Genomic DNA, 12,671 nt, shown 5'->3' with positions numbered 1-12,671 from the left:
TCATAATTAGTATGAAAACCACTGTCGCCAAACCGACACATTTAAAAACCGATAGCTAAATAGTAATAAACTATGCCTTTTAATGGACAGCTTAAACTCAATCAGCCGTACAAATAAACGAGTTATAACATTTTATGCAAAGAATAAACTAAGAATAAGGGAAAATCATACAAATAAACACGAAATAAATGTAACCTAGTATAACTTCGTAATAAGTATTCATACTAATGCTATTCCGTCCTTATTACGGCTACCACCCTAGTATAAGTCTGACATAACCGAGTATAACATATCTTTTAGTACATTGTGCTGTGTTTTACAAGTTTTAGAAGCAATTTTCAATCTAAATTTGAGATAATAGCAATGAGACGATACGAGAAGTAGAAAAAGTTGAGCAAAATAATAATTTCATTACGTACCTATTGAAATGGAAAATTTTGTATGAAATGTCAAAATATACGAAATTATGAAAAACCCTTTTGATATTTATAATGATTTATTTATTTACAACATGCGCCAAACCATACATACATAAAACTTATTTCTAAACTTATCACAATAATATAACACTTTCCTTGAAAATATAAATCTTCTAAGCCTGGAGTTGTATGTTTTGAGTACCAGTTATTTGGCAACTCTCTATCTCAAGGTCGGTTTATCTTCTGTTCTCCAGATATTGGATAGCGTTATCTATCATTTGCTTGCATACTTAATGATATATTTAAATTATTTCCAATAAATATTTAAAAAATAAATAAACAGAACATCGTATGATGAAACTTCACAACAAATTTGACGAAGTCAAACGAGCGTCAGCAAAATGACAGCACCAAGGCAACCGTAGACAATTTCAATGTTTTTCATAATTTTGTGAATGAATTGCGACGTTGCCGCTTCGCGCCCATTGCATAGCGTGAGCATAGATACATCGACGTTATTCCAAATTTATTTGTAAGAAATTATGACATCCTTATTCTTTATTTATTCTTATCATATCTATGCATTGCATAAGGTTTGAATAATCAAGTTTTTATTTGTACGGCTGAATAACTTAAGCGATAAGTCGATCTGCTGTCATCAAATGTTTTACAACATGACGGCTGTGGCATTAGTTCCGAATATCGTCACTCGTCAGTCGTCACATGCCAACAGATACCTACTTATTAGATACTATACTTCAGTAATGCATTCAAATAGAACTGTCGTACACTGTCGTACAGAATCAGATAAATAAAACAATAATATATGTATTATAACATATTACATTTATTTACTTGATAAAAAGATTCATAGATCATAAATCATCATATGTATACATGAATAAGCATGAATGTATGTATTTTCATTACGTTTTTTTGCTTATTAGAATTTCTCCCATGAAAGCAAGTGTCGCAAGCAAGACTCCAATAACATAAATAATAAAAATTCCCTGAAAAAATGTATTAATTATTAATTTCTTAGGTCTTACCTACTTTTGACTAAGTACAATCTGCTATGTGTTAAAAAGTAAAAAAATGTGTGACTGCAAAAAAAATTAAAAGAGGTGTTGAGATTAATTTGCTTTTTTACTGTGTCATTTAATTTTAAAATAATAATTATGTACCTACCTACATTGCAATAATTACAATTTTTAGAGCATAATAATAAAATCATCTAATAAGTATTAGTAAGAAAGTGAAAAACTATATCAAAACTTTCATAAGGTCACCTACAAGAACATGGCGGAAATGTAACGGTTCTATGGTTTCTACATCATGCTTCGATCGAGACAGCTTCACTTCCAGCTGAACCTTATAGTCTAGATACTTCAGCGCCATCTATTGCAAAAAGTCATTTTATATTTTTATCATTAAATTCCTGATACATTGTACATATTATATCAATATATTTTTATAACCTGTGTTTCCCAAGCAAGCATGAGTCCTGACTCATGAAGTCTTCCAATATGTTCGTTTATTTTATTGGTATAAGGTGAACTTTTTCTCATCATTACAACGCAGTTTTCAAAATAGAAATCTTGCAACATTAATGTAAAATCACGAACTGCTTCCTCAGTTATATATTCTCCTATAGCAAAGTATCCTAAATAGTACAAAGAAATACGACATTAATTAGCTACTCACCGCGGCTCCGCACGGCTAGATTTATTTATTTAAGTTTCTCAAATTGTATCAGTTATAATCCTAATCCAAGTGAAGACCAAAAAATTATTAATCACATGTGACTAGGTTTTAAATAGGCACAGATAAGATGAAGGAAATCGTTAGATACTTGTCCATGGGTACTTGAAGGTTGATGTTTTCACTTACCTGCAGGCAACTTTTCTATGCTGAAACCTATTTCTCGTGTGAAACTTAAACGCTGTAGTTCTTCAGGCTCATAAGTATGGAACTGCTTTATTAATTGTTTAATAAGCGGCTAAAATATACAATAAATTTATGTTTAGGTAACTACCTATGTAAAATTAGTGACAAAGTTCTTATCATCTTTAACTACCTACATGTCTAGTAATGAATTTTCCAACTCCGCCAACGGTGGAAGGTAATTAAAAAATAAAAAGGATTGTAGGTAGCAAAAACGACTTTAACATACATCCTGTGATAGAGTAAGTGAAAACACCCAGGCGTCGTGTGTTGCTCCCCATGGCAACTTTCTGTCGACAATATCTTGAATTGTATCTATAGACGGCTCATATTTAGGAACGGTGAAGGTGGCTGCTAGTCCTCCCCCATAAGCATTGTCTAGTACTAATCCAATTAACATCACCCAAATGACTACACTCCGAATCCGCCATGATTGAAATTTTGTTTGACTTTGGGACTATGGAAAAAGCATATATGTATGTATTAGATGGTATTAGTATTAATGAAAGTGCAATTTTTATCTTTAAACGCTCATGAATTTAATAAAAATGTATTTCACCTGCGTAATTAATAGACCAAAAGTTATGAAAAATATATTTTTTGATGAAAACTTTTGGCTGATAAATAGAGCCAGGGAGGCATAAAGAAATGTAAATATCAGTCCAATCCACATGGTTGAGCTGAATGGCATCAGCGGCAGAGTCCAACTAGCTAATAATCTAAAATTAAAGTAATTAAGTATGCATTAATAGTGTGCAATGATATGAAAGTATGTGCATTTTGTTTATGTGTGGTTTTAGTCAGACAGACATTGAAATTTCTTACCTGGGAGATGGAGCTATACAAGTCACAGCCGTTCTTACACTATATACAGAAAAATCCATGAATAAGAACGATTCGTACCATGAGTATAATGCAGCTAAAAATAAAATAATATTTATCACATTTGAAGAAATAAGGATTAACAACATTAATTAAATACCTATGCCAAAATCCGCCCGGTCATCTACGACTCGTCCAAGTACACCTAGACCTGTAAAATTTTCATATATTTCTCCCCACTCCTCCCCATTATTTTCTACTAATTCCATTGTACAATTAACCCATCTGGAAAGAAAGTAATTTTTAGGTAATATAACTCGTTAATGTTGAATTATACATCTCTGGAAACTGCACCTGCAAAATTCATCCATCAGTTGGATTTCTACACCGTCCCGTCCATATGGTGCAATATTAGTATCAAGATCCAACAATACATAGGGCTTATAAGTAAATCCTGCTACTTTTACCACTTTTCCCTCTAAATTTGAAAGTTCTTGAGGAAATAACGACGAATTTGTTTTAAACGTTTGCGAGCATGAATTCCAACGGTCCAAATAAATTGGCATATTATGATCAACACCTACAAATTTGTGAGTAACTAGGTCATAAGCTTCACAATCATCGTTTGTGCTAATAGGGATAACTAACAGTATATGAACAATAAAGTTCGTTTCTTTCATACTCAAAACATCTAACTGCCGCTGCCTATTTACTGCATGAGATAGTTTAGATGGCAAAATAATAACTTTTTTATCACTGCGTCTAACAAGTCCTTTATGTGCCACTTTATCGAAAGCAACCATGAACTCGACTGGATTTTCTAACCGTATAATATAATCCGAACACCCAGCATCAGAGGCATTAATCATTACATCGACGACATTTTCAGTTATGTTCTGTATTAAAATATTTCTATAAGGGATTGAAAGAGCCGCATGTATTGACTCATCAGAAATAATTGTAACGCAATAAGACGTTAATAAATATTGATCGATTAATATTTTTAATAGTATTTCTATGGGTGACAAAGTACTAGGTAAAAATAACATTTTGCTGTTTATAAGTAGTCCTAACAATGTAATGAAAACGAGTATTCTGATATCTGTATAATGTATAGGCTTATTATATAGACCTGTGATATAGACGCAATATGGAAGCAATTAGAGATCCATCAAAATGTTCATAACATATGTATGTATATGGAATGAAATAAATTTACCGGCATTCAGATTGTTTATATTATATTTGATATTTTTTCCATTAGATCGATTCACATTTTGACAATAGCAGAAATCAGATTTGAGGCTTTGCCAAGAAGGGCTTTGCACTACAATGATGCTTTGCAGAGAAAATGAAGTGTTGCTGATATTTTTCCCGTCAAAATATCTTAATTTTTTGTATACCTACCTACTTACTAAAAGAACTCATTTAAAACCATAAAACATACATACACGCTCTACATTTTAAGCTTCTTTCAACTAAACTTAATTTTTAAACGAATTTTTTGGGACTATAATAATGTATCCTAACTGTTATTTCATGGCGGAATTATATCATACACTTAAATATATTTTTATAAAATTGATTAGGGAAAATATAATGAACCAATTTCTAATGGAAAAGTATAATTATTCACATGATATATTATAGACACACAATTAAGTGTTGGCTATTGAAAATTGTTATTAGATAATTGTTTACATTCATTTGAGGCTTCAAAGAAAATTATATATCTGTAATTATACTTCATGTTGTACAACATTTTTCTAATAGCTAAAATGTATATTTACCGAATGATAATACTATTGACTCGTTATTATTGAACAAAAGTTTTATGTACATAACTAATTGCATAATGAGAATGATTCTTTTGATGTCTGATATCACAAGGAAGTCTTTTTGTGTTTAAACTAAATAAACATTATGGAAAGAAAACTGGCACTACAGTTAATGGATATTTTATTATTGTTACGCGACGAGACACATACGGTGGCTAAGCGCCACCTCTACTTGTTGGAATTATGAAAAAGATACTTGATTCGTTGATTATCTATCCACTTATCTAATTAAACATCTATCTATTAATATGTATCACATCATTTCAAACCTGATAAAGTGCAGGTGCTTTAGACAAGATATATAGAATATCTTGTGTATAAAAATAATAAAAAAACACATTTTAAAGCGTCTGACATATAAAATGAACAAAAATACTAAGTTAAAACTTACACACGTAAATATAAACAACATACGGAACTCTTTTCACGTGATATTAAGTCGTACTTGAACGGTTTTTCTTTTAATTATTATCAATCATGTTCCCAAATACCACAATACTCATATTTAATGTGAGAAAAATGTTGTTTTTAGTTCTATTAATTGCATAGTCATGCTTATTATGTCTAAGAATAATTACAGGTAGGTTCTCTAATTCATTACTACGTGTCATGTTCATATACGTTTGATATTAATTACAACTTGATGATGATGACTTGTTACAAAATAGTGTTTAAAGTTAACTTCAGAATATTTATAAAATATCAAAATCGTTTCATCGTAGCACAATTCATGTGTGTGGTCCTTTTTTATACAAATTACCTACTAGCTTCATGTTTATCCACGCGGTGAACAAACACCACAAATAAAGATTTAGAAAACATATCTCCTAATTATATTTTATATAGTGTGGCTTGCAATTATTTATTTATTAGCTACTTATTTATTTTGTACATACGTACGTATAGATCTACTTGTACTTGAAGTAGGAATATATTATGGTAAATTATATACCTACGTTAATTTCGAAGTGTAAAGTCAAGTCGAGATTTGAAGATTTAGTTTTTACTTTTAGTTCAGTGGAAACAAAACAATTTTTTTTATTAATACCTGCTCTTTATTCGGACAAGAAAACTTATTTCAAGGGCGTAAAAATGACGTTGGAATAACGACTTTAGAATGATATTCTCACATATAAAGAACTGGGTTTTTCTAGCAAAAAACTGCAATAAGCTTGAACAAAAAATGAAAATACGTAAGTAAAATATTATAACATTTACAATGTTTAATGTCTACAATTTTTCCCACTGTGATTATAGATTTATAGCTACAAAGTCAAGGATCAAAGCGCCAAATTGGATAAAAAATTAAGTGATAAGTACTTAATTCGAATAATAACCAAGATGTTTAAAGAGTAATCTAAAACTTGGTTTGGGGACATATGACAAGCAGTGTAGGTATATATTATGTAACCCGATACCGCAGTTGGCGCCCGTTTTTTACCATATGTTGCACCCGCGGAGTTCAGTTGTCAATTGATGGAGTTTAGTTCCCGATAGGGAAGTATATTTCTTTTACTAATATCAACATTATTTATTTTACTTTAGTTATATAATATTTAGGTGCAGGTAAGAAATAATTATTAGACGAACAACTACTCTATTGTATCAAAACATCTCTACACTAAGTAAATTGCAAAGCAAATAAATAATTTATGATCCATGTATTTTTTTAAAATTTATAATAGATAAGTATTGTATTGAACACAAAGCAAATATCGAGATATGTGTGTGCTATTGAATAAGTTTACTAGTAAGAATAGATAAAGTTTACACTTTAAAAGAATTAAACGCATTGCTAATTAATTAAGTATATTTTGCACAAGTTTATGTTTTACAATTAGGTACTTACGTAACAAAAATATTTTCAAGACTGGCTTATTATTGTATCGCTATTTTTTTTAAGTATGTATTATCAAAATCCAAAGGAAAACATTCAGGGAAATAATTGAATCTAAATAAGCTAAAAAACAAGCACATACAATAAATTAAATTTTTATTTATTAACGGTAAACATTTTTCCCAAAAATTTGTTAAGTTTAGTCTTTCTTCCTAAGTTTAGCACTGGATATTTCTATAGCATCCAGCCAATGTTTAATTTCCTCTGGACATTGAGGCTTACTATCAGCTCCAGGAATATTCTTGAGTAGAGTATCAGCATCAACATTAATAAGGTTTTGCCGCGACAACACAATAGCACGCACAAAACCGTCGTTCAGTGTAATAAACTTCTGTTCGATGAATAGTGATTTGTCCTCCCAATATACTAACTGTAAAAGGAACATATAATTTTATATTATGTAAGTATGAAGTGTCATAAAAACAAAAGAAATTTATGAAGACAAATGACATTGAAGCCAAGTTGAATAAATTACAACGATGGAAATTTATTATATAGTAAACTATATACTTTTCTATAAATTGACGATAACACAAAGATTTCACACTAATTCCTATCTAATCCTCACCTTTGTTTCAACCTTATATGCAGTGAAAATGGGTATAGTTCTTCTGTATCTAATAGTAGAAGCTCCTTGTAATACGTGACCATCAACTGCTTTGATATTTGCATATATTCCCGTAGCGTCATAGAAGTGAAACCTAGCAAAGTCTAATTCTCGTACATAACGCGCATTATTCATATGCCTCAGGAATATATCGACGTCTTGTGTCGTGCAGAATCCTGAAAATAATTGTAACGTAATGAGTACTACTAACAATACATGTATATGGGCAATGCTGCCTGTTAAAAAAAATAAACAAAAAAAAATAAAAATAATAATACCTATACATTTTACTCCAAATCTTTAATAATCCTTACTTCCTAATCGTTCCCATCTTATTACTTCCTTATCTATACTAATATTATAAAGCTGAAGAGTGAAGAGTTTGTTTCTTTGAACGCGCTAATTTCAGGAACTACTGGTCCGATTTGAAAAATTATTTCGGTGTTAGATAGCTTATTTACCGAGGACGGCTATAGGCTATATATCATCACGCTAAGACCAACAGGAGAGAAGCCACGCGGATAAAACCGCGGGGCGCGGCTAGTGTTAGATAAAAAGAAGATTTAATATTTTACTAAATATACGGGGGTAACTCTCATTTGGTATACTATACTCAATGGAACTAATAGTTTTTCATAGGCTGATAAGGTAAAGAATACACTTTAAATTCCCGACACAATTAAACTCTATGTTTACAGCCCTAACTAGCAACCTACCCAACTTTGCTAAGAATACGGGAGCTGATTTTATTAAAAATTTGACCTGTATCACAGATAAGTCTGTATATCCACTTATAAATTTCGTTAACCACACCACATAATTTTGAAGTAAAGCTAAATATACCGCAAATCTAGTGCGCCGATATACAACTTAACGGTTGCTGCCTGCAGGTAACGACTACAATAACATCAACGCTACACAAATATGCGAATGTATTACATATATGATATAACTAGATAAGTACAAGGAAAACATTTAAAAAACTAGGTACATAATATTTAGTATTGTATACAATGCCACTGCATTCATTAATATAGAATGTTTAAAGTCTTTTAAGAAAGATGAATCTAATCTATCTATTATTAACATCCAATATTATTTTTATCCAAATCATATGAGTCACGACTGATCTAATTTATAGTTTTCATAGGTACTTAATGAAAAGGCTAGCCTACTGAAAAATAGTTCTTATAATATGTACCTATCTGTAGATGTATATAGCTCTACCCTCTACCGATTAATCTAGTTCCCACGTCTGACAATTGTCTGTCTGACAATTCACTTTATTAATTAATTATCAGCTATACTATATTTTTCATCTAGTGAAGAAGAATAGTATGAATTTCATTTTAATTCGTATTAAGACATAGGTACGTAACCTACATTCATAGTTAATAATTTTTAAGATACAATTTATATGCTGATGCAAAGAATAGACCGGGATCCCTCGCCCTTTTTCGTAAGTGATTACTAACAAGCTAAATTTTCGTCAGTAGCTTCATTTTGACGAGACGCCCAACATTAGCTAGTACAAAAATTTCGTAAGTGGTAGCTAACAGGGGTAATGAGAATATAATTTGTTGATTTAGTGGTTATCAAAAATTCATTACTAACTGGTTTTTTTATTTATAATTCTTATAATAATAATCTAAATTAGCCGAAAAAATATTTGTCCTACAAAATGCTAGGTTTGATCAACGAGGTCCCATTTTTGCAACATGTACTATTTACGAGGTCATGAAAAATTATTACTAACCAGCTGATTTTTTTTTTTGTTGGTTAGTTAATAATTATATAATTTAACGCCCACATTGTCCTACACATTACGTGGAACGTTTTTCTAGTCCTAGACTCCTAAGTTGTCCATACCACAGGACCATTTTTTTTATTAGTAACTGTAGGACAAAAGTATCACGTGATACATTAGTGTGTTTTTTATCCGAATAAAACAATGTCCTACAAAAAAACTGGTATGCATCCGTAGTCCTACAATAATCGTAATTTAACATTTTCCTTTTTCCTATGTGCAACATGAGGTAAAGTGAAAATATATTTATTGAAATAAATCAACTTTATTATGTAACATACATGAAAAAGTAGATATTTTTATATAAAAAAGTAATTAATTTTCATCTGACTCATCAGAAAAACATTCATCCTCACTACTGGCATCACTCTCCTCATCTTCATCAGTATCTTCTTCATTCTGATCTTCCGTGGTATCTAAATCTGTAATAATATGAAAAAATTAATTAATGTCGCCGAAAAATTAAAAACCAAATTTCAATAATATTAATAGGGTACCTTGCAATTGAGAAGATAATTCTTCAAAGGATGGGCTTTGAGGACCATCAAACCAATAATACTCGTATTTACCATCAATTATTGTCCATCCATAATTTCAGGAGATCGTCGTTCAATAAACAAAAAAAAAAATTATTTTAGTCCCAACTGTTTAGTTTTCATATGTTACCATACAAAATTTTTATCATTCACGGTTTCGGAGTTATTCAGAGAGAACTACAAAAATAAAAAAATTTCAACAATTTAGCTTCCTTTAAAAAAAGTCTGTGAGTTTGAAAACTTTTTTTTCGAAATTTCACCTCATTGATTTGTTAAAAAATTTGATACTTCTTAGTTTGCTAAACATTTTTTATGAGCAGATCCGAAAAGTAGACACTTAAGACAACAATTTGCTTTTTTTTTAAGTGTACGACCATGTGCTTTTTTAGATTTACGCTCTGTGGAAAATCATCAAAAACAATTGGGCATTTCCAAATATAATTGTGCTCTCTGACTCTCAATGGAGAAAATGAGAAGCACGCGGTTAAATTAACTTCTGTATTAAGAAGGGTTTATACTTGTTTCTTTATTGCATCCGTTGAGATAAATAGTAAGGTCCTTGTTGCACTTGAACGATAAATGCAAATTTTGTCTATAAAATACTCTTAAACATTTTTATTTGTTTAAGAGCATTTTATGGACAAACTGAACGATAAACCCTTCTTAAATGTATATATATATTTATATATTATACTTCAAAATTTTTAGTAAAATATGTAAAGCACAATGTACTTTGTAAAATTATTGTTTACAAAAAAAAAATAGCTATAATTTTATCATGCTTTTTATATAATTATGTGAAAACTTCTACTTAATAAATTATTTATCATATAGGGTAAAACACCCAGTAGCTGCTCAGCGATCAGTAACTGCTTACTCCATGTATTTGTATATCTATATTCATATATATAGATATACAAATTCCTGAGCAACGGCTGCGTGCTTTACCTTATTTTGAAAATAAAATTAAAAAATATTCAATCAACTTACCGTTGATAACACAAATATTGAGATTTCACTCTGAATTCCTTATAACAAGAGGAATGATACCCGATTATGTCGTCATTCCAATTTTCCGGTAATACGACATTACTATATTTATGTTTATGATGCTTTCGAGCAGACAAAAAAGTTCGACAAGAAAGCAAAATTTCTTGAGAAAATTTCTTGATCTCTTCGCGTTTCTCTCTAAAGCGAGGGTTATCACACAATACACTGCATAAAAAACACTCCATTTTTGCTGAGCAATTAAAAAAAAAATGTAAGTTATTTCAGAGCGTCCAACACGTGGTCAACAGAAAAAAACAGCACGGTTATAGTCGGCTTCAGCATGGAGTAACTAAACACAGTACGCAGCATCGCGCGCATGCGTACTAATATAACTAAACTCCAATAGAAAAATGTACAGAATGAATAGATTTTTATTGTTATGAATTTCAAATTCCATTGGAGGATCAGCAAAATATACCATGCAATTTGTAGGACAATGTGGGCGTTAAATTATATAATTATTAACTAACCAACAAAAAAAAAATCAGCTGGTTAGTAATAATTTTTCATGACCTCGTAAATAGTACATGTTGCAAAAATGGGACCTCGTTGATCAAACCTAGCATTTTGTAGGACAAATATTTTTTCGGCTACTTTAGATTATTATTATAAGAATTATAAATTAAAAAACCAGTTAGTAATAAATTTTTGATAACCACTAAATCAACAAATTATGTCCTCATTACCCCTGTTAGCTACCACAATCGAGCATTTTCGTAAAGGAAATTCTTGGGCGTCTCATTGAAACGAAGCTACTCACGAAGTTTCAACTTGATACTAATTATTTTTACATCTAGTATTTGTACTACAACCTAAGAGTGTCGGACTAGAAAAACGTTCCACGTAATGTGTAGGACAATGTGGGCGTTAAATTATATAATTATTAACTAACCAACAAAAAAAAAATCTGCTGGTTAGTAATAATTTTTCATGACCTCGTAAATAGTACATGTTGCAAAAATGGGACCTCGTTGATCAAACCTAGCATTTTGTAGGACAAATATTTTTTCGGCTAATTTAGATTATTATTATAAGAATTATAAATAAAAAAACCAGTTAGTAATGAATTTTTGATAACCACTAAATCAACAAATTATGTTCTCATTACCCCTGTTAGCTACCACTTACGAAATTTTTGTACTAGCTAATGTTGGGCGTCTCGTCAAAATGAAGCTACTGACGAAAATTTAGCTTGTTAGTAATCACTTACGAAAAAGGGCGAGGGATCCCGGTCTAGAACCATTTGAATAAATTTTGCGACATCGCATTTTTGCCAGAAATAAAATTTCACATTTTAACGTAATAAATATCACAAGAATATATCTAAATTACAATTATAATTTTTATTTATTAAATAAAACAACAAGGAAACCATTACAAATAAAATATGTATATCATATCTTACCGTAAATAGTAGAAGAATCTTTAAGCCCACATTTCTTTTTAAACAGTCTTCCGATTCCTATGGTGAAAGCCACTCTTAGAAAGTAATTGACGTCCCAGAACATATACGCTAATGCTATTATTGATACTATAATGCAATACATTTTAAATAATTTATAAACAAGTGTGCGACGATAAAAATGCAAGTATCGACTGACGATAAAATGAGTTAGCTATACAAAAAATGTATTTGTTCAACCGGCGATTAGTTCACACAATCTAGACGTCACGGTGCCATTGAACCGGTCTGTGATACTTGAAGTTAGCTGCGAAATGCATTCCGCAAACATGTACTAATGGTACTTTTC

At 30.6% G+C, this 12,671-nt stretch overlaps 2 protein-coding genes across 2 annotated transcripts; both read right to left on the bottom strand.

Annotated features, from left to right (window-relative positions):
• Window positions 1-99: 99 nt before the first annotated feature.
• LOC149904572 (glutamate receptor ionotropic, delta-2-like) lies at window positions 100-4,234 on the bottom strand. The gene is made up of 10 exons (XM_090107383.1): window positions 3,540-4,234; window positions 3,346-3,470; window positions 3,189-3,282; window positions 2,923-3,082; window positions 2,593-2,820; window positions 2,310-2,418; window positions 1,898-2,082; window positions 1,713-1,817; window positions 1,360-1,429; window positions 100-309 (listed from the first exon to the last, which is right to left on the bottom strand). The coding sequence occupies exons 1-10, from the start codon at window positions 4,232-4,234 to the stop codon at window positions 251-253; spliced, it is 1,830 nt and encodes a 609-aa protein (XP_089963509.1). The 3' UTR covers window positions 100-250.
• A 2,765-nt stretch (window positions 4,235-6,999) lies between these two features.
• Window positions 7,000-12,600, bottom strand: LOC149904571 (protein THEM6-like). Its single transcript, XM_090107208.1, has 3 exons — window positions 12,326-12,600; window positions 7,489-7,703; window positions 7,000-7,290 (listed from the first exon to the last, which is right to left on the bottom strand). The coding sequence occupies exons 1-3, from the start codon at window positions 12,465-12,467 to the stop codon at window positions 7,060-7,062; spliced, it is 588 nt and encodes a 195-aa protein (XP_089963334.1). The 5' UTR covers window positions 12,468-12,600; the 3' UTR covers window positions 7,000-7,059.
• Window positions 12,601-12,671: the final 71 nt, after the last annotated feature.

This window comes from Colias eurytheme, chromosome 11, assembly GCF_061535395.1.
Source record: "Colias eurytheme isolate Ceu_HAF_F1 chromosome 11, ilColEury1 Martin Lab GWU primary, whole genome shotgun sequence".
Taxonomy (NCBI): domain Eukaryota; kingdom Metazoa; phylum Arthropoda; class Insecta; order Lepidoptera; family Pieridae; genus Colias; species Colias eurytheme.
The sequence above is the reverse complement of the archived record's forward strand: the minus strand, read 5'-3'. Positions and strand labels throughout refer to the sequence as shown.

Coding starts and splice junctions, on each gene's coding strand:
- LOC149904572 (XM_090107383.1), bottom strand. CDS start 4,234: ATGTTATTTTTACCTAGTACTTTGTCACCCATAGAAATACTATTAAAA. Junction 2,821..2,922: donor TTGGTCTATTAATTACGCAG/GTGAAATACATT, acceptor CTTTTTCCATAG/TCCCAAAGTCAAACAAAATT. Junction 1,818..1,897: donor TGCTTGCTTGGGAAACACAG/GTTATAAAAATA, acceptor TTTTTGCAATAG/ATGGCGCTGAAGTATCTAGA.
- LOC149904571 (XM_090107208.1), bottom strand. CDS start 12,467: ATGTATTGCATTATAGTATCAATAATAGCATTAGCGTATATGTTCTGG. Junction 7,704..12,325: donor AGATTCTTCTACTATTTACG/GTAAGATATGAT, acceptor AATTATTTTCAG/GATTCTGCACGACACAAGAC. Junction 7,291..7,488: donor CATATAAGGTTGAAACAAAG/GTGAGGATTAGA, acceptor TTCCTTTTACAG/TTAGTATATTGGGAGGACAA.